This window comes from Lygodium microphyllum, chromosome 5, assembly GCF_053477565.2.
Source record: "Lygodium microphyllum isolate KBCC chromosome 5, Lygodium_microphyllum_v1.1.10, whole genome shotgun sequence".
In the NCBI taxonomy this organism is placed as follows: Eukaryota; Viridiplantae; Streptophyta; class Polypodiopsida; order Schizaeales; family Lygodiaceae; genus Lygodium; species Lygodium microphyllum.
In genome coordinates, this window is record NC_141139.1 from 93428694 (window position 1) to 93448996 (window position 20303).

Genomic DNA, 20303 nt, shown 5'->3' on the forward strand with positions numbered 1-20303 from the left:
ATCGATTCTGAGATTCCTTTAGGATTAATAATCCGCTCTCTCTCTCTCTCTCGTCATGTGAGTAATCTATTCATTATTTTGCCTCTAGATGGCCTACCACCTTAAAATTTTGGGAATTTGGAGATCAAATAAACGATCAGGTTCTAATGCCTAAGAATTCAAAGTCAAAATTGATTGGTGAAACAACCTTCTCATCTAGCTATTTCACATTATTTGCCACATGAGGTTATAATGTAACCTTCAAGGGGTTCTCACCATGGACTCATTTTTTCGTATTTCAATTTGAGAATTGAAAGTTTTCTGAATAAATGGAAATGGCTTTAGCAACTATTTTATGGCATTATACCTTTCACTAATTATCCTTTTGATGAGGCATGATGTCCATTTGGAAATGGTATGTTTGAGAGAAAAAAACATACAAGTTAGTCTTTAAGAACTTATTCAATAAATTCACCTTTGATGTGGATGTATAATGTTATTTGAAAGACATCTTATTTACTTTTACAATGAAAGCACTATTAAAAAGAAGAATGCACCATCAATCACAAAATGTTGTATCATTTCCAAGAAGATAGTTTGCAGTGTTGTATCAATCCCTCCATCTCACAACTATTGTTCCAGGTACTTCATATAACTTGCTATCACAATGAAAAAATATAGAGAACAACAATCCAAAATCAATCACCAAAAATGTTGAGCGGATGGTGGGCATAAAGGTCAAACCACCACCGAGCACCAACTAAGCTGCTTACAAACATCGAGGGGCCTAACTAGGAATACTTCGTTGTTTGGTGTGACGAACGATTAGACTAACATGTTACGGAACGGACATGGCGACGATTGGAAGCGACGACATGGATCATGCAGGTCGATGGGAATAGGGGCCGGAGCAGGCCTGAGACGATAGCGGCTTTCAGAGGATGGAGTGTGGAGATCAAGATGACGCGGAGTCGACAGGGGAGTTGTACCAGTTGCCCGACGGGAGGGTGCGGGTGGCGACGGCGCAGAGGCAGCCGCACACGCGCGAGGCGTGGTATTGGCAGCTCCCGCGCCCGGGCGTGCGTGAGCCCGACCACTTCCTGCGCCAGCACTTCCCGGCCTGCCTCACCCGTCCGGCCTTCGCCCCCGCCCCGCCCGACCTCGTGGTCCAGGTGCTGGCCCCGGGCCTCGGCCGCGGGGGCGGTCACGCCAGCCCGCTGGGCCACACCACCTACGTGGCGATCCACTTGGCGGTCCTGAGGGCCTGCGGCACCGGGACGTTGCTCCACCTCTACAATACGCTCGGCCCGCCAGAGTGCATCGAGTGCTGGGGCATCTGGCAGGTGGTGAGAACCGTCCGGCAGCCGGAACTCTCCTTCTCGGCCCTCTGCTCGCTCCTGGAGTGGGTATATTCCTCGTCGGAAGTGGCCTCCCTGCACCCGGAGGCCCCGCACTGCTGCATCTGCTGCGTGCCAGACCTTCTCTCCGTCCGTCAGCTAGCGACGGCGACGATCCCGGCTCTGCAGGAGCTGGCGGAGCTCCTGGCCCTGCCGCCGCTGGACGCCATCGCTGCCGCAAATCAGCCCCCCAGCTTCCACGGCTTCGAGCTGTCGATCCAGCAGGCCGCCATGATGTGGACGTTCTTCTTTGAGGTCCTCGACGAGCCTGTCCGGGACTCCGCCGGCGGCCTCGCCTTCATGCGGCCGGGCCTGCACGTCGTCTGCCGCGGCCCACTGCTGGTGGCGAACGTGGCCGGGCACGTGGTCCCTCGCCTGCGCTCCGTCGACAGTGGAGCCGTCGTCGACGTCGGGCGGGCCCGTTCTAAGGGCTGCTACGCGCTTCTCATCCCGGCCACGCACAACCTAGTAATCTTATTGGACTACCTTCACTGGTGCCGCAATCTGACTGTGCGCGCGCGCGTGATGGCGCGCCAGCTCCGGCCCGCCGACGGCGACTCCATCCTGAAGGAACCCCCGGGCAGTCACTGGGTGCGGCTTTGCCTGCGGGTGCCGGCCCACCACGCCAAGAACGTCATGCTGCTGATGCCGCTAGATGTCAAGACCCCGTCGTCCAATACGCACGTCGACTTCATGCCGGAGGGCTCCGTCATATGGACGCTGCAGACACTCCGGCAGCTCGACCACGTCGACATGCACCTACGGGGATACCTCGCCTTACCCTTGAAGCTGCGCGTCCTCGACGTCCTCTTCTCCCGGCTCGGCTTAAGCTTCGCCTTCGTCAACTTCAGCAGCAGATACAGTCTCATCGTCGAGGGTGATGTTCCGTCGCTCATCGACATTCTAGATAGCTTTCGGCTCTCTTTCCTTCACGACCCTACGCCCAATGAATCGATCATGATGTTGCCTGACGTTAGGACCGGTATAAGACTAGTGGAAGTTGCCATGGACGACTACCCTTCCAACTACTAGTACATAGCAGCTTAGGGTGGTCTCAAATGAATGGCATTACGAGAGCCATGTGCGAGTCCACCGGACTTGCACGTGTTGCTTCCTTGGAAAGCCATGCATGAGTTGGCATTTGAAAGTTGGAGTACACGGAGGTTTCATTTCCACGAGACGGGGAGAAATGAACTTTTCATAAACCTTACATGAAGTGCATAAATGAATTCGCCCTTCAAAATGAGGATATCCTTAGGGTAAAAAGAGTAGCATATCCTTCAAAACCCTAAGAGTAGCGTATCCTTCAAAAGAAGGCCATCGTTAGGGTAAAAGGAGTAGTGTATTCTTCAAAAGAGTAGATAAATTGAGGTTTTAGTTATAGCCCCTCAAGTTCAAAATCTTTTGGTATGGTGGACACATGCAAGTTCATTCCGGTAGTGAGCATTAAAAGTTTATGCCAATGCAAATCCTAGCTATTGAGAGAGGAACATTCAATTGACGTTTGAATCAAAATGATAATGGCCTTAGTGTGTAAGGATAATGCCATGCATAAAGTCTTGATTATGCTTCAAAGTATAAGTAGGCATATTTTTAGAAAGCAAGGAGGCAAATGAACATGCTGGACTATGTTTACTTTGCATGCAAGACTCCCCTAAAGTTTCATTGAGCTAGGTGCGACATGGCCTTAAAGCTTAACAAAGCTAAATCTACATAAATACATTGATACATTATACGAACCTAAGCTCATCACATTGAATCATTGGTATATGAGAAGACGAGCTAAAGACATCACAATGAATTGGTAATACATCCACCTCACAAATTGTGAGATACTAAGATTTGCAAATAATCAAGCTTTCTTGCGATGATGTGAGAGGCATAAATGAGTTGTTATTGAGGACATAATTTGAGGAGTCATGTCCCAAAAAAGCTACTTATAATTGAAATAAACTAGGGGCTTCAAGTTACTATTAAAGTCACACCAATTGGCAAAGAGGGCATGTACTTTGAACAAGGTCTTTTACTCATATCATTCAATCAAGTATCATGAACCTGACATGTATATTTCAACAATTAAGAGAATATAAATAGTTTTCACTTACAAACTTTTCACTTGAAGTTAACAAACTTAAATCATCCTATCCAACATATTGGGCATCAATCCTTGATAATGTGGTTCCATTGAAGGCCTTATAGAAACATCACACAACAAATAATGCAATATGTTGATGGGTCATTTTAGAGTTTACAATGTATAAAGAGGTGGTCATCAGATTACTCAAAAAGTAGTAAACACCATAATGCAATCGTAAGTGCTCAACCTTGCTTACTTTTTCATACACATGTTCAGAGAAACATGATCATTAACAAAAGCTAAGAGAAGTGTGTGCATGTGCATGTATGTGTGCATGCATGCGTGTGTGTGTTGAAGCAATATGTTGAAATGCAAGCTTTATTAGAAAAACTTGAAGTATATAATACTTAAAAATGGCCAAATATAAATAAGCCAATTTAAAAATAAAATGTTATGATATTTGCATAAGTAGTTTCTTAATCACTTTGTGTTTTACACTTCACTAACCATTTATGCATATTAGGAAGTGCACTTGCAAGAGAACACAAGGGAGCCATAAAATTCAATCAATGTGCTTTCTCCAACTTCTTATCAAAGAGAACGCAAGCTTTCTATGAGTCCATATGCATAATCAAGTCTTGAAAAAAATCATAGGTAAGATCCAAGGCACCCAATAATGAGCTTCTTGTGTGAGACTTTGGTTCTAGAAAAGTCCCTAATAAAGCCTCTAACAATTTCCTTGTATCCCTTTGGACTACATTAGCATACCATAACTTCTTATTCCATGATAGTGAGTAGATGATTCTAGCGAAAAGTTTTAGCATGAGCAATAAGGCAATATTAGATCAAATATTCATATTCTTAGAAGAGATCACATCTTTAATAACTCATTTGGAATATTTTGAGAGATTATTGAAGCCTAAAGGTTTTGAGAAATTTTCTAAAGAAAACATTTAACTAGAGACATCAAAGTTTGTATTATATTAGGTGTTTCCTCAAGCAAGCTAATTAGAGCAAGTGACATGTAGACATGATTTCACCCTCAAAGGTGGTATTGCTATGATGGTGAAATATCTATTCATTTACCTAGTGGATCCATGATAAAGTAAGTCTTCATCATGTCTTCACAAGGTTCGTGAACTTTAAAAGAATATAAGGATGTGGCTTGATTAAGTGATTACATTAACACTTCATGGGAAATTGCATTTATAAAATTTATTCATGACTTTTCTTTAACTTGTGTTTCTAGGAAAATCTTATTGACTTTCTTATGCCTTCTCAATATAGCATTCAGATTTTTGCACTAGAAATACTTTACTACATGTTGTTCATATAGTATAAAACATCATAGATTGAAACAACTACCAATTTTATGAAGGAAAAGTTGAATTATTCAAGATTGAAAGTAGCATTTCTTTACTTTTGAGCCTATCACCTAGTAACCTTTTCTCCATGAGATCTAAAGGATGTAGTTTGGAGCACTTTATAAATATCCAATACCAATATTACAAATGAAATATAAGAATTGTGTGACTTGCCCATTAATTTTGATGAATAAAGATGCAATATAAATTTCTCTCCCAATTTTTCTATTTTTACAAACTTGCAAAGGCTGTTATTTGTCTTGCGATCTACTTATCGATGTAGATTATTATATAGTAATGATGTTAATATAGTTTTATTCACTCCATTTTCATTATCATACCCTTGTGCTTTATGGTTGGAAAAAATATAATGGAAGTTCTTGTGCAACGAGAAATATATGATTATTTGAAATCCCTAAAAACTTAGATGTAGATTGGATATGGAATTATTTATTTTTGATACAAGACATGTCAACCTATTGGTCCAAACAAGAGACTTAATCAATGAGGATAGATGCATCATTGGCTTTTATTGTGGCAAGCATAGAAGAGTGAAAATCAATTGTCTTCATTTAGTTGCATCTATACAACCCTATTATTAAAATATACAACATAAGAAAGAAGTCTTTCATATAATGTTTTCCTCCTACGAAATATTCTTTCATATGAAAGATATCCTTCATTGGAGCTCACAATACTTTATATGATCTTTAAAAAAATATTTAATTTTAAAATTTTTAAAAATAATAAATATAAATAATTAAGAAATTAATTAATTAAAATAAATAGATTAAAATTTTTTAAAAGCAACATTGGAAATAATCAACACATTGGTGCCTATTTACATGCATCCTCCACCAATGTGTTTAGAGTTAGGAAATATATAAGATAGAGATGAAGAAACATTAGATTTTAGCAACACCTTGGTGCTAGTGTCCATGCTTCCTATATGTTTAGGATTAGAAGAAAAAAAATGTGTTAAGATGATAGAAAACATCGGTGCAACATGCTTGCATTGAGCTTGCATCTTGCACCATGCTTAGAATGAAGTGAGTTTTTCTATATACTTATAGTAAACATTGGCATGGTGTAGCATGCATATAGAGATACCAAGTATTGTTGTATAACATGATTATGTTGTGTATAATATCTGTATGTCATACTATCCATAGTGTAGCATACTTATATCGAACACTAGTATGCTCAAGATAGAAATATCCTAGGATTTAGTATTAACCATATCACATAAATAACTTAGACATGCACATATAGTGATTTTAAATTATTTGCTTACACAACAAAGTATACACATATACTACAATAATTTGTAAAATATGATTAATAGTAAAAATAAAAATAATCATTAAATTTAATAATCATCTTAGTTTATGAATGTAATTTTTATTTTTAAAAATAAGTAAAAGTTATATTCATATTTCAAGTCTCTATGATGTATGTTAGCAAAATGTGGAAGAAGAGAGATATGCTCACAAAATAAGAGCATAAATCTTTCACTAGTAATGTCATCATGAGAATGACCAACATGCGAAAAGAAAACTTGGCATGCTACTTTGAGATCATCCATGTGTGGAGACCTTTGTACAAGATTTTGCAAATCAAGGATATCAAAAAATGTGTGATCACATCAAATATGTTGCACTACAAGGATATGGAGGTATAGCGACAGTGCTTTCCAATGCAAAATAGCGGCGTCGCTATTAGCATCACATTTGCAATGCTAGCAATAGTGACGCAAATAGCGACACTGCTTAGATGAAAAAAACGTGGGCCGAAACTCAAGCACGTTATTTTGCGCGTATACATGAAAGAGAGAGTGAAAGCAAGCACGAACATCTTGCATTTGAGAGGGAGAGGGAGAGAAAGAGAGAAAGAGGGAAAATGAAAGTTTCTCACCACCGCCATCGCCGTTCGTGAAGAAGAGGAGGAAGTGTACGAAGGGCAAAGAGGAGCCGCCGTTGCGAAGAGGAGCCACTGAATCCATTCTCGAGCCTTTACGTTGAGTGCATTATTCCTTCTTGCTTTGCTTTTGTGTTTTCTCTTTCTCTTTTACTTGTTTTTGTTAAAGTTCATATGTGTATTGAGAGAGGGAGAGGAAATGACAGAGAAAGAGAGGGAGAGGGAGAGGAAATGAGAGAGGGAGAGGGAGAGGGAGAGGGAGGGAGATGAAAGTGAGGGAAACATTAAACATAATAGGGAAAGAGAGAAAGAGAGGGAGAGGGAGGGAGAGGAAATGAGAGAGAGAGAGAGAGAGAGAGAGGAGAGAGAGGGAGAGGGAAGAGAGGGAAACATTAAATATAATAGGGAAAGAGAGAAAGAGAGGGAGAGGGAGAGGGAGGGAGAGGAAATGAGAGAGGGAGAGAAAGAGAGAAAAGGAAAGAAAGAACGAGAGAGAGAGGGAGAAAAAATTAAACATAATAGGGAAAGAGAGAAAGAGAGGGAGAGGGAGAGGGAGAGGGAGAGGGAGAGAGAGAGAGAAGGAGGGAGAGGTTGTTGCTATTGTTGTTGTTTTATTTCTTCTTTTCATTTTTTATTGTTTGTTGTTGTTGTGGTAGTTGTAGTAGCGGTAGTGGTAGTTGGAGATTAATTTCTTATTTCCTTGTTTGTTATTTTTGTGGTTGTCGTAGTAGTGGTAGTGGTAGTGGTAGTGGTAGTGGTAGTGGTAGTGGTAGTGGTAGCAGTAGCGGTAGTGGTAGTTGTTATTTAATTTCTTATTTTTTTGTTTGTTGTTGTTGTGGTAGTCGTAGTAGTAGTAGTAGTGGTGGTGGTGGTGGTGGTGGTAGTGATAGTAGTAGTTATTGTTTAATTTCTTCTCTTCTAGTTTGTTGTTGTTGTGGTAGTCATAGTCGTGGTCGTAGTTGTGATTGTAGTAGTAGTACTAGTAGTAGTAATAGTAGTTTTCTTGTTTGTAGTAGTAGTAGTAGTTTTTTTTTCTTTTCTTGTTTATTGTTGTTTAGTTTTCTTGTTTGTTATTGTTGTTGTTGTAGTTGTTGTAGTTGTTGTAGTAGTACTAGTAGTTTTTTCTTCTTTTCTTGTTTGTTGTTATTGTAGTAGTTGCAAGATGGAGGCGCTTTGGCCGCAGTCGAGTGCTGATGGTCGCTTGCAGCTACCTTGCGCTCCTTGGGTTTTGTCCACTAAAGAAGAGCGCATTTTGAAGTAAATAGTCAAGTCTATCCGTACTCCAACGGGCATGATGCGTTCTCTCAGGTTTGCGTTTTCTAAAGACACCAATTATCAGGGCTAAAATCCAATGATTTGCATAAGATATGTCAGGTTTGTACTACGAATGGATTGTAAATGGCTTGCTCATTTTGGTATTTGGAGTGCAGTCATTGTTCATAATGCTTTCTCATTTGTGGCAGTTTGTATTATCGATCACAATCGCAAGATGCCTTACTCCAGAAATACACGGGGTAATTTATAGGTTGTCGACTTTAGTGCAATGGATCTCACAGAAGGAGATTAAGACGTCCTCTATTAAATCCGCGAGGTGGAGAGTAGTGGAGAGACGGTTTGTCTCTTTGAGAAATACCTGCCTACCAGCATGCTCACGATACAAATCTACCTTCTTATGCATCTTGTAGATGAAGTGGAGATTGTTGGACCTGTCCATATACGATGGATGTTCTTCTTGGAGCACTTCATGAGAACCTTGAAAGGCTTTGTGCAACAACGAGCTCGACCAGAAGGTAGCATGGCTGAAGGTTGGTTGGTATCTGAGGCGCTAGTGCATATTTCACAATGACTATCAACGATGGATCCAAACAACAATATGCTATGGTCGCTGCAGGACGATGATAGACTGACCGGAGATGTGGCTGGAAATGGGGTAAAAAAATCCATTTTGTATGTTGCACCATGCCTCTATGGAGACTTGGCTCGCCAGGTATCACTAGTACCAACAAGCTAGGCAAATTTGAGAGGAAGCGTGATCTAAATTTTGACGTAGTACACGCCATTGACCGATTCGATATCCCGAGGGCATGGAGGAGATGCCACGGTTTATGTCAACATGATGGTTGCATGGAGCTTTGACCATAGCGTCTTGCGAAGGGGCGGAGGTCTCAACCGAGGAGTGAAAATTCTCGAGGGGATGTAGTCCAAAGGTGATGACGTGTTTAGGGTTTGTTGTATCTATATTTTATATACAACAACTAATTGAGTGTTTCAATGTACAGTATAAAATAATTAGTGCAACGTGGTCGTACGGACGAAATTTCTGCGTGGAGCGTATTGACAAAATGCGCTCCACAACAGACTGAGGAGTCATGGTAAGGTTCGAGCAAGAGAGCCGACGACGAGCAACGGATCCAAGCACAGTTATAGATGAGATGGAGTATTTTGGGAACTTGCAAAGTATTGTTATGGTGGATTATCGTAGCTTCTTCATAATACTATTCCTCAATGTGTGGTGGTTCAAAGTGGTACTTGAAGGAGCTGGAGCAATAGTTCGACAAGGTCCATCTAGATTTCTCAAAATAGATTTCAAAAAAATGGACGGATTTGCGCGACACCTTTGTGTTGCCGGCCCATTGTGAACAGGTGCATGAACTCATTTGTTTATTAATTGTATTATGATATGGTACATGTCACAATAGTTAAATCTCTCTTGTACATGTTTGTGAATAGGTAATCTTCTATCCAAACCCCCAATAACCTCGATGGTGGTATGTTATACCTTCAACTCTTCAAAGTGCGAGAGTATATGATCAAAGCGATGTTCCAAGCATAGATGACGACAATATGCAAATAGAGGGGTCAATATTGCAAGGGGTGGAGGCCATCGAAATCTTGGAGTATGTAGAGGAGCCATCATCGGATAACAATGATGGAAATACAGGAGTCCAGAACAAGGTGAACAAGGTGGACTCATCCTTTTGTGGTGCCATGACTATCGACCTTCTAGTTTATGCCGAGTTGTGTCAGGAGATTGACATGGGACCATACGATTCTTCATATTTTGAGCATCCACTTACTCAATTCGTTGACGAATCGCTTATAAGGGTACGAAAGATATAAATTTTAAGTAAGATAATTTTTTAAAGATTTATATTACCGTGCTTTGTATGATTTAAATTGATTATACTAACGTCATTTTTTATCTATGCAGGTGACCTTTGTGGATATTTAGATCATTAGGATGAGTCGAGAGATGAGCGATGAGGAGTTGTAGGATATCTTCATGCACATGTCTCCAGATCAGATGGTGAGATTCAGAGACATGGCGGACCAGGAGCTGTCTCAGACATCGTCATACCACTCTATTAGATCTACTTTGGCGCGATGTGATGCTTTAGTTTTAAGTAGTCAAGGTCGACGCTCCAGACTTGGGCCAGACAGAGGGAGTGCTTCAGGGGGATACTGTAGAGATCTGGATGCAGTGAGTCCATAGTTGGCTTGGGATACAGGTGCTACTCCTCGCTCTCATGGCGGTTCTTGAGAGCGTGGCTTAGGTGGTTACTGTGGAGGCACGGATACGGTGTCTCCGTCTCGTCGTTCTGCTGGAGTTACATCACCTCTGGGATTTGTCACACTTGTGGGGACGTCTACTCCAATCACTCCGGCTTTCGCTCAGCCATCCGCAGGTGGCACCCATATGGGTGCTACTCCGATAGATACTACCCCGATCGGTACACCAGATGTACATGGGTCTCTTGGATATGCCCAAGAGCATGGTCGCAGGTGAGAGAGGACCCATCTTAGCCATACCCCGGAGGGGTATGCCTACCTTGTAGATGATAGGTCAGGAGCCATCATTATGAATGATGAGGGGAGGAGGGTGATGTCTTGCATGAGAGAGTTATGCCAACAAGTTTTTCGGCACATCTTGGATCATTGGAAAAACATACCAGAGGGGAGCAAGGACAACATCATAGCATCCTTGCATAAGTAGTTTCCGGTACCAACCACAATAGATAGATTTTCTACAGGCTGGATGATGGAATGCATACGTGCATATATGTCACACAGACGATCTAACGCATACAAGGCACTCAAGAGTAGGGTTGCAAAGCCCGAGTGCCTAGACGCGGACGACTGGCGCCGAATCAGGGAAGAGGCTACGGATTCTCCAAGTCATTGGAGACAGCAGCGCGAGGTGGCGAGGGCACGACTAGAGGCCGAAGTGGTCCATCATCTTGGGAGTGGCAGCCACAGGACATATCTGGAGGACTTTGTAAGTTTTTCTTTTATTTTTCTTGGTTATTTTTTTGCAATATCCTTTGTACTAATAATCATGTTTCTAACAGTTAGTATTTTGTTTTCTTTGCAGCACTCCATTACAAATCATGATCCGACCAGCGTTGAGACTCGATATGCAGAGAGGCATGGTCTCATTGGATTGATCGACCAATTGTATGGATGCGACAGCCCTGTAAGTCACTCATCTTTCTTGTCCATAGTTACCATGTTTAATTAAAATGCATTATTGTATGATGGACTTATGTGTACTTGTTTCTTTTTTTGCAAAGTCCATTCGATGCTCCTTTGCGGCAGGACGAGCTTTCGGATGGTGATGATCTATAGCTTGCCCTTGGATCCTTGGAGCTCACACACCCTTCTTTTTTGGTCACGTGATCTGTGTAGACATTTTCTATGTAGTAGTGATATCTTGTCATGATTGTACTAGTCGCTTTTATTATGTGATAATGTATTTATTTCATGTATCAGTGTTATGATTTAAGTACACTTTGTCTTTACTTACACGAGCATTGTACATAACAGTGCAGAAACTATTTTGTATGGCCCAAATAAAGCATATAGTACTATATGTGGCAGGGCAGTAAGCTGCCCCGCCACAATTTTTTTTCCCTGTTACCACCGCTATTAGCGTTGTAAACTTACTGCACGTGTCATTATTGGCGTCATTATTAGTGTCGCAAAGAGTTGTTATCAGCGTCGTTATTTGTGTCAACATCAGCGTCAATGATACCGACGCAAATAGCGACGCTGATAACAACACTAATACCGACTGTTCTATGGCGTCGCCAATAACGATGTTTTTTGCGACGATGGGGGAAATTTTCTTTATTAACATTTTCGTCGCTTTTAACGTTGGTATAGGCCTATATCTTGTAGTGCTAGAATCACTCATGATGCTACCTCAAATGTATTCATATTTGAGATTGAACATATGCTAGAAAATATCACTAGGGAGAAACTACAAAAAGATATTCAATCTTCTATTCGATGCTACCACACATGGCAAGGATAAGGTAGGAATTTTCCTCAAAAATTTTCACAGTGTGTGTATATCAGTGTGTATATCCTCAAAAATATTTCTCAGTGTGTATTTGAAATTATACACACTGATATACACACACATATAAGGATCTTATGTGAAAGAAATATTAAAGAGAGAAGAAATCAAGGTATATGTGTGTGTATGTGTTTGAGAGAGAGAGAGAGAGAGAGAGAGAGAGAGAGAGATTTTTATTGTTCCGAGGGGAGTATAGTTGCAAGGCTGAAACTTAAAAGAATTGACAGAAGGGCACTACCAAGAGTGGAGCGTGCGGCTTAATTTGACTCAACGTGGGAAATTTTACCAAGTCTAGACATAATAACAATTGACAAATTGAGAGCTCTTGCTTGATTCTATGGGTGGTGGTGCATGGCTGTTCTTAGTTGTTGGAGTGATTTGTCTAGTTAATTCCGTTAACGAAGGAGACCTCAACATGCTAACTGGTTCACTACAAGGAAACGCAAGTATAGCGACGACGGGTAGCGACACAGAAATAGCGGCATCACTATTTGCGTCGCATTTGCGACACAAATAGTAATGTAAATAGCAACGCCCCATAGGGAAAAAAAAGAGGGCCAAAACCGGAGCGCATTTCATTTCGCACATTCGTGAGACATTTCGAGAGGGAGAGCAAGAGAGAGAGAGAGAGAGAGAGAGAGAGAGAGAGAGAGAGAGAGAGAGAGAGAGAGAGAGCGACCATTTTGCATAGAGGGTGAGAGAGGGATAGAAAGAAGGCTTGCCACCGCTGCCACTGCCACCACTGCCATTCGCGAAGGAGAGGGGGAGCTACCGTTGCGAAGAGGAGCCACCAAACCCTTGCCAAATCTTTAGGATGAGTCCATTCTCTCTCTCTTTTGCTTGTTTAGGGTTTAATTTGTGTATATTGAGAGAGGGAGAGAAAATGAGAGAGAAAGAGAGGGAGAGGGAGAGGGAGCGAGAGAAAGAGAAAGAGAGGGGGAGAGAAAGAGAAAGAGAGGGAGAGGGAGGGGGAGGAAATGAGAGAGGGAGAGGGAGGGAGAGAAAGAGAAAGAGAAAGAGAAAGAGAAAGAGAAAGAGAAAGAGAAGGAGAGGGAGAGGGAGAGGGAGAGGGATGGGGATGGGGAGGAAATGAGAGAGGGAGAGGGAGGGAGAGTGTATTCTCTCTCTCTTTTACTTTTGCTTATATGATTTTTGTATATATATTGAGAGAGGGAGAGGAAATGAGAGAGAAAGAGAGGGAGAGGGAGAGGGAGGAAATGGGAGAGGGAGGGGGAGGGGAGAGAGAGAGAGAAAGAGAGGGAGAGGGAGAGGGAGGAAATGGGAGAGGGAGGGGGAGGGGAGAGAGAGAGAGAAAGAGAGGGAGAGGGAGAGGGAGGAAATGGAGGAGGGAGTGGGATGAAATGAGAGCGAGAGGGAGGGAGAGTGTATTATCTCTCTTATTTATTTATTTTTTGTATAATTTGTGTATAATGAGAGAGGGAGAAGAAATGAGGGAGAGGGAGAGGGAGGAAGAGAGAGAGAAAGAGAGGGAGAGGGGGAGGGGAGGAAATGGGAAAGGAAGAGGGAGGGAGAGAGAGAGAAAGAGAGGGGGAGGAAATGAGAGAGGGAGAGGGAGACATTAAACATAATAGGGAAATGAGAGAGGGAGAGGCAGGGGAGACCAAAATATAATAGGGAAATGAGAGAGGGAGAGGGAGGGAGAAGAAATGGGAGAAGGAGAGGAAGAGAGCAAAAGGAAATGAGAGAATGAGAGGAGAGAGAAAAAGAGATAAGATGTTGAACATAATAGGAAAAGAGAGAAAGAGAGGGTGTGGGTGAGGGTGAGGGCGAGGGAGGGAGAGGAAATGAGAGAGGGAGAGGAAGAGAGAAAAGGAAATGAGAGAGGGAGAGGAGAGAGAAAAATAAATGAGAGAGAGAGAGGAGAGAGAAAAATAGAGATAGATCATTAAACCTAATGGAAAAAAAGAGAAAAAGAGAGTCAGGGTGAGGGAGGGAGAGGAAATGACAGAGAGAGAGAAAGAAAGAAAGGGAAATGAGAGAGGGAGAGGAAAGAGAAAAAAGAGAGAGAGAGAGAGGAGAGAAAAAGAGAAAAAATCATTAAATCTAATAGAGAAAGAGAGAAAGAGAGGGTCAGGGTGAGGGAGGGACAAGAAATGAGAGAGGGAGAGAAAGAGATAAAGGTAAATGAGAGAGAGAGAGGAGAGAGAAAAAATGAGAGGAGAGAGAAAAAACATTAAACCTAAAAGGAAAAGAGAGAAAGAGAGGGTGAGGGCGAGGAAGAGAGAAAAGGAAATGAGAGAGGAAGAGGAAAGAGAAAAAAATGAGAGAGAGAGAGACAGAGGAGAGAGAAAAAGAGAAAAAAATCATTAAATCTAATAGAGAAAGTGAGAAAGAGAGAGTCAGGGTGAGGGAGGGACATGAAATGAGAGAGGGAGAGAAAGAGAGAAAGGGAAATGAGAGAGGGAGAGGAGAGAGAAAAAGGAATGAGAGAGAGAGAGAGAAGAGAGAAAAAGAGAAAAAATCATTAAATCTAATTGGGAAAGAGAGAAAGAGAGGGTTAGGGTGAGGGAGGGAGAGGAAATGAGAGAGGGGGAGAAAGAGAGAGTATATGATCAAAGCAATATTCCGAGCATAGATGAAGATAATATGCAAATAGAGGGGTCAATATTGTAAGGGGTGGAGGCCGTCGAAAGCTTGGAGCCATCATCGGCTAACAATGATGGAAATACAGGAGTCCAAGAATTCTTTGAGAACGAGGTGGACTCATCCTTTTGTGGTGACATGTCTATCGACCTTCCAATTTATGCGAAGTTGTGTCAAGAGATTGACATGGAACCATAGGATACTTCATACTTGGAGCATCCACTTACTCAATTCGTTGACCAATCGCTTATAAGGGTACATAAGATATGCATTTTAAGTGAGATTTTTTTTAAGGATTTATATTACTGTGCTTTGTATAATTTAAATTGATTATTCTAACATCATTTTTTGTTTGTACAGGTGACATTTTCAGGATGAGTCGAGGGATGAGCGATGAGGAGTTACAGGATATCTTCACACGCATGTCTCCAAACCAGATCGCGAGATTTAGAGATATGGCAGACCAAGAGTTGTCTCGGTCTTCGTCAAGGCGCTTTGTTAGATCTACTTCAGCACAATCGGATGCTTTGGCTTTGAGCAGACGAGCTCGATGCTTCAAACTTGGGCTAGAGGGAGGGAGTGCTTCGGGGTCAGGGGGATACTGTAGAGATACGGAGACAGTGAGCCCGCGGTCGACACGGGATACAGGTGCGACTCCTCACTCTCATGGCCCTTCCAGGGAGCATGGCTCAGGCTCAGGTGGATGCTCTAGAGGCACGCACGCGGTGTCTCCGTCTCATCGTTCAGCTAGAGTTGTGTCACCTCAAGGATTTGTTACACCTGTGGGGATGTCTACTCCAGTTACTCCGGCTTTTGCTCAGCCGTCTCAGCAAGTGGCACCCCTATGAGTGCCAGTCCGAGAGATATTACCCCAATCGGTACACCGGATGCATAGGGGTCTCCTGGATATGCCCAGGAGCGTGGACACAGATGGGAGAGGACCCATCTTAGGCAGACTCCAGGGGGGTATGGATATCTAGTCAATGGTAGGTCAGGAGCCATCATCATGAATGATGAGGGAAGGAGGGTGATGGCTCGCATGAGAGAGTTGTGCCAACAAGTTTTTCAGCACAACGTCTTGGATCATTGGAAGAACATACTAGAGGGGAGCAAGGACTACATAGTAGCATCGTTGCACAAGGATTTTCCAGTTCTAGCCTCAGTAGATAGATTCTCTACGGGCTGGATGATGGATTGCATGCGTGCATATATATCACACATACGATCCAACGCACGCAAGGCAATCAAGAGTGGGGCTGCAAAGCTCGAGTGGTTAGATGTAGACGACTAGCGCCGACTGAGGGAGGAGGCTACAGATTCTCCTCCAGGATGTTGGAGTTAGCAGCGTGAGGCTGCGAGGGCACGACTCGAGGGCGGAGTGGTCTATCTTGGGAGTGGCGGCCACATGACATATTTGGAGGACTTTGTAAGTTTTTCTTTTGTTTTTCTTGTTTATTTTTTTACAATATTCTTTGTACTGATAATCATGTTTCTAGCAGTTAGCATTTTGTTTTCTTTGCAGCACTCCATTACAAATCGCGATCTGACTGGCCTTGAGATTCAATATGCAGAGAGGCACGGTCTCACTTCATTGATAGATTGATTGTATAGATGCGGCGGCCCTGTAAGTTACTCATCTTTTTTGTCTGTAGTTACCATGTTTAATTAGAATGCATTATTGTATGGTGGACTGATGTGTTGTTTCTTTTTCTGCAGAGTCCGTTTGATGCCCCTTTGTAGTGGAACAAGCGTTCAGAGGGCGAGGATATGTAGCTCGCCCTTGGATCCCTGGAGCTCACACACCTTTATTTTTGAGTCACTTGATCTATGTAGAAATTTTCTATGTATTAGTGATATCTTGTCATGATTGTACCAATCGCTTATTATGTGATCATGTATTTATTTCATGTATCAGCGTTATGACTTGAGTATACATTGTTTTTGTTTACAAGCACATTGTACACAGTGCAGAAACTATTTTGTATGGCTCTAATAAAGCATACAGTGCTATAGGTGGCAGGGCAGCTTGCTACGCTGCCACAAATGTTTTTTCCCTATTACCATCGCTATTAGCATCGTAAATTTTACTACTCGCATCATTATTGGTGTCGTTATTTACGTCGCAAACCGTCGGTATTGGCGTTAGTATCAACGTCGCATACCGACGCCAATACCGACGCTGATAGCGATGGTGATACCAACTATTCTATAGCATCGCCAATAACAACGCTTTTTGCGATGATGGGGGAAAATTTTGTTATTTGCATTTTCGTCACTTTTAACATCGGTATAAGGCCTATACCTTATAGTGGTTACATGAAGGATCCTCTTTGTAGCCAACTTCTTATAAGGACTATGACCATCTAAGACATGGAAGTTTGAGGCAATAATAGGTTTGTGATGCCCTTAGATATTATGGGTCGATATACCCTTATATATTCTTAAATCTTTTGAAATTTCATCATGATGGGGATAGATCATTGCAATTATTGATCTTCAATGAGGAATTCCTAGTAAGCACAAGCCATTAGCTTGCATTGACTACGTCCTTGTCCTTTGTACACACCGCTAGTCATGCTCGTACCAATTTAATGGTCCAATGAAGTTTTGAGATTGTAGTGACGCTGATGGTTCACCATTGGTGATGTTGTGAGAAATTCATTAAGCCTTATCATTTAGAGGAAGGAGAAGTTGTAACAAGGTTTCCATAAGGTGAACTTGCATAAGGATCATGCACACACATTCGTGAGAACAACGCAAACCATCGAGCTCTTCAAAGTTGAGGCTTGCCCTTGTCGACCAGAAACACAACTCAGACGTCAAATTAGGCAAGGCTACTTTTGCTGACTTTAAGCATATCACCAAGCAAAGGACAAGAAACTAACTGGGATTTCCCTAGTAGCGGTGAGCAAATCGAAAAGAGCCCAGCTTGGAAATAATGTGACTTTGCCATGTGAATTATAGTCTGGAGAGGCATCCTCTGTGGACAAACCAAGCTCAAGCCCTCCTAGAAAGGGGTATTAGAGAGGATGAGAGCCCCATCAAGCTCAAACCCTGTCACTCCTCAAGGCACCATTGATGAGTCGGGCTCTTTGGGAATATAGCCCTAAGTGGGTGGTAAAATCCATTCCAAGGATAAATATGGGTAAGATACCAATAGTAAACAAGTAAAACAAGGAAAAGATGAAAAGGACTTTGAAAAAAGAGTTTAAAAGTGCTTGAAATTGCTAGGAGGGAAGTGAATGGAGACCGCAAGTGTGCCCCAATCGGATTCGAAAGGGTGTGAATTGGTCCATCACTCACAACATAGGGCATTTGTTAACGTGCACCAGTGCAGCAAGATAAGAGTGAGCTTTAGATGGCACACCAATACTGTTGTGTCAATCGAGAAAATAACCATGCGCCACTTGTGATGGGCTCTACACCTGCATGCTCGAGATATTGGCACTCTACGCTTTCCATGCAACCCATCTCAAAACACGGACCAAGGAGTCTAATATGTATGCCAGCCCTGATGGGTGGAAAACCTATGTAGATGCAAGGAACCCGATAGGTGGGATTCCCTTTATAGGGTGCACCATCAACCGCCCATGATCTTCTATGAAAGGTTTGTGATTGGAAGCATACCTGCTAGGACCTAAAAGATGGTGAACTATGCCTAACCAGGGCAAACCTAGAGGAAGCTCTAGTGGAGGCTCCTAGCAAACTGATGTGCAAATCATCCTACTTGCAATTTTATCAGGTAAATGGAATGATTAGAGGCATCATGGGTGAAACACCCTTGACCTATTCTCAAACTTTAAATAAGTAAGTAGTCGGGGTTGATCTATTGAACCATAATGTAGAATGCAAGCTCCAAGAGCGCCATTTTTGGTAAGCACAATTGGTGATGCAGGATGAACTGAAAGCTAGGTTATGGTGCCGAATTGCTCACTAACCTAGATTCCACAAAGGGTGTCGATTGATTAAGACAATAGAATGGTGGTCATGGAAGTCGAAATCCACTAAGGAGTGTGTAACAACTCACTTGCTGAATCAACTAGCCCCAAAAATGGATGGCGCTGAAGCACATGATCTATACCAGGTCATTGGGATGAATGCAAGGCCTTGATGAGTAGGAGGGCATGGGAGTCATGGCATAGCTTTGGACATGAGCCCAAGTGAAATAGTCCGTGGTGTAGATCTTGGTGGTAGTAGCAAATATTCAAATGAGAACTTTGAAGACTAAAGTGGAGGAAGGTTCCATGTAAACAACAATTGGACATGGATTAGTTTATCCTAAGAGATGGGATAGTCCTTTATCAAGGGTGCAATGTGTGTGACTCATTGAAAGGGAACCAAGTTAATATTCCTGAACTAGGATGTGGCGGTGGACAAGACACAGTAACATGACCGAATCTAAACACGCCGATGGGGGCCCTGCGAAGAGTTCTCTTTTCTTTTTAACAACCCACCCACCCTGATATCAGATCTCATGGAGATAGGTTCCAGTAGGCTCATAAAGCACCGCACATCTCACAGTGTTCTGTGCACCCTCGATAGTCCGTGAAAATCTAGAGGAGTGAATGCTGATTAGACCTAAAGATAAATTGTCTCATAGGGCATATACAATTAGAGGTGAGCTTCACTACAAGGATATTCACGAATAGCAATGAGCAGTTCGGACGCAAATTATCGACATCGGTATTGCGTCACAAATAGCGACAATACTTAGACAAAAAAAGGGCCAAAAATCGAGTAGAACATTTTGCCATGAAGAGAAAAAGAGAGAGAGAGAAATAGATTGTGCGCTTGGGAGGGAGAGGGAGAGAAAGAGAGAAAGAGAGAGAAGGAGAGCTTCTCATCGTTGCCACCTCCATTCACGAAGAAGAGGAGGAAGTACACGAAGGGCAAAGAGGAGCCGCTATCGCAAAGAGGAGACAAAGAATCCATCCTCGGGCCTTTGCCATGAGTGCATTGCTCCCTCTTGGTTTGTTCTTCTTCTTTCTCCTTTTCTTTTGTTTGTTTTTGTTGAGAATGAGGTGCATTGAGGGAGAAAGAGAGAAAATAAAAGAGAGAGAATAACAAAGAAATAATGAGAGAGAGAGAGGGAATAAACATGAAACATAATAAAGAAAGAGAGAAGTAGAGAGAGAGAGAAATAGAGAGAGAGAGAGAGAGAGGGAGAGAGGGAGAGAGAGGGAGAGAGAAGAATGAATGAGACAACGCAAGAGGGTAGAGAAAAACGAAGAGAGGATTTGTTCTTATTCATTAATTTCTTCTTGTTTTTTTGTTTTTTTTACAATGATGTGCATTGAGGGAGAAAGAGAGGAAATGAGAGAGAGAGAGAGAAGAAGAATGAAAAAGGAAGAAATAACGAGAGTGAGAGCCAATAAACATGAAACATGATAAAGAGAAAGAGAGAGAGGGAGGGAGGGAGAGAGAGAGAGAGAGAGAGAGAGAGAGAGAGAGAGAGAGAGAGAGAGAGAGAGAGAGAGAGAGAGAGAGAGAGAGAGAGAGAGAGAGAGAGAGAGAGAGATAAAGCCATTATGTGATCTGAGAGCCAAAAAGTATGTGACAGAGGTCAACTTGTTAGATTTTGATGCCACGGAGCCATCTGTCTAGTC

At 42.4% G+C, this 20303-nt stretch overlaps 1 protein-coding gene and 1 pseudogene across 3 annotated transcripts; both read left to right on the plus strand.

The window, feature by feature from the left end:
- The first annotated feature begins 846 nt into the window (after positions 1–846).
- LOC148036139 (uncharacterized) lies at positions 847–4951 on the plus strand. 3 transcript variants are annotated; one of them, XM_087679088.1, is made up of 3 exons: positions 847–3687; positions 3977–4107; positions 4441–4951. In XM_087679088.1, the coding sequence occupies exon 1, from the start codon at positions 921–923 to the stop codon at positions 2406–2408; it is 1488 nt and encodes a 495-aa protein (XP_087535214.1). In that variant the 5' UTR covers positions 847–920; the 3' UTR covers positions 2409–3687; positions 3977–4107; positions 4441–4951. The 3 variants fall into 3 exon arrangements, with proteins under 3 accessions (XP_087535214.1, XP_087535213.1, XP_087535215.1); XM_087679087.1 differs by having other exon boundaries at positions 4482–4951; XM_087679089.1 differs by having other exon boundaries at positions 3981–4107.
- Positions 4952–17511: 12560 nt separating this feature from the next.
- Positions 17512–19342, plus strand: LOC148036140 (25S ribosomal RNA; annotated as a pseudogene).
- Positions 19343–20303: the final 961 nt, after the last annotated feature.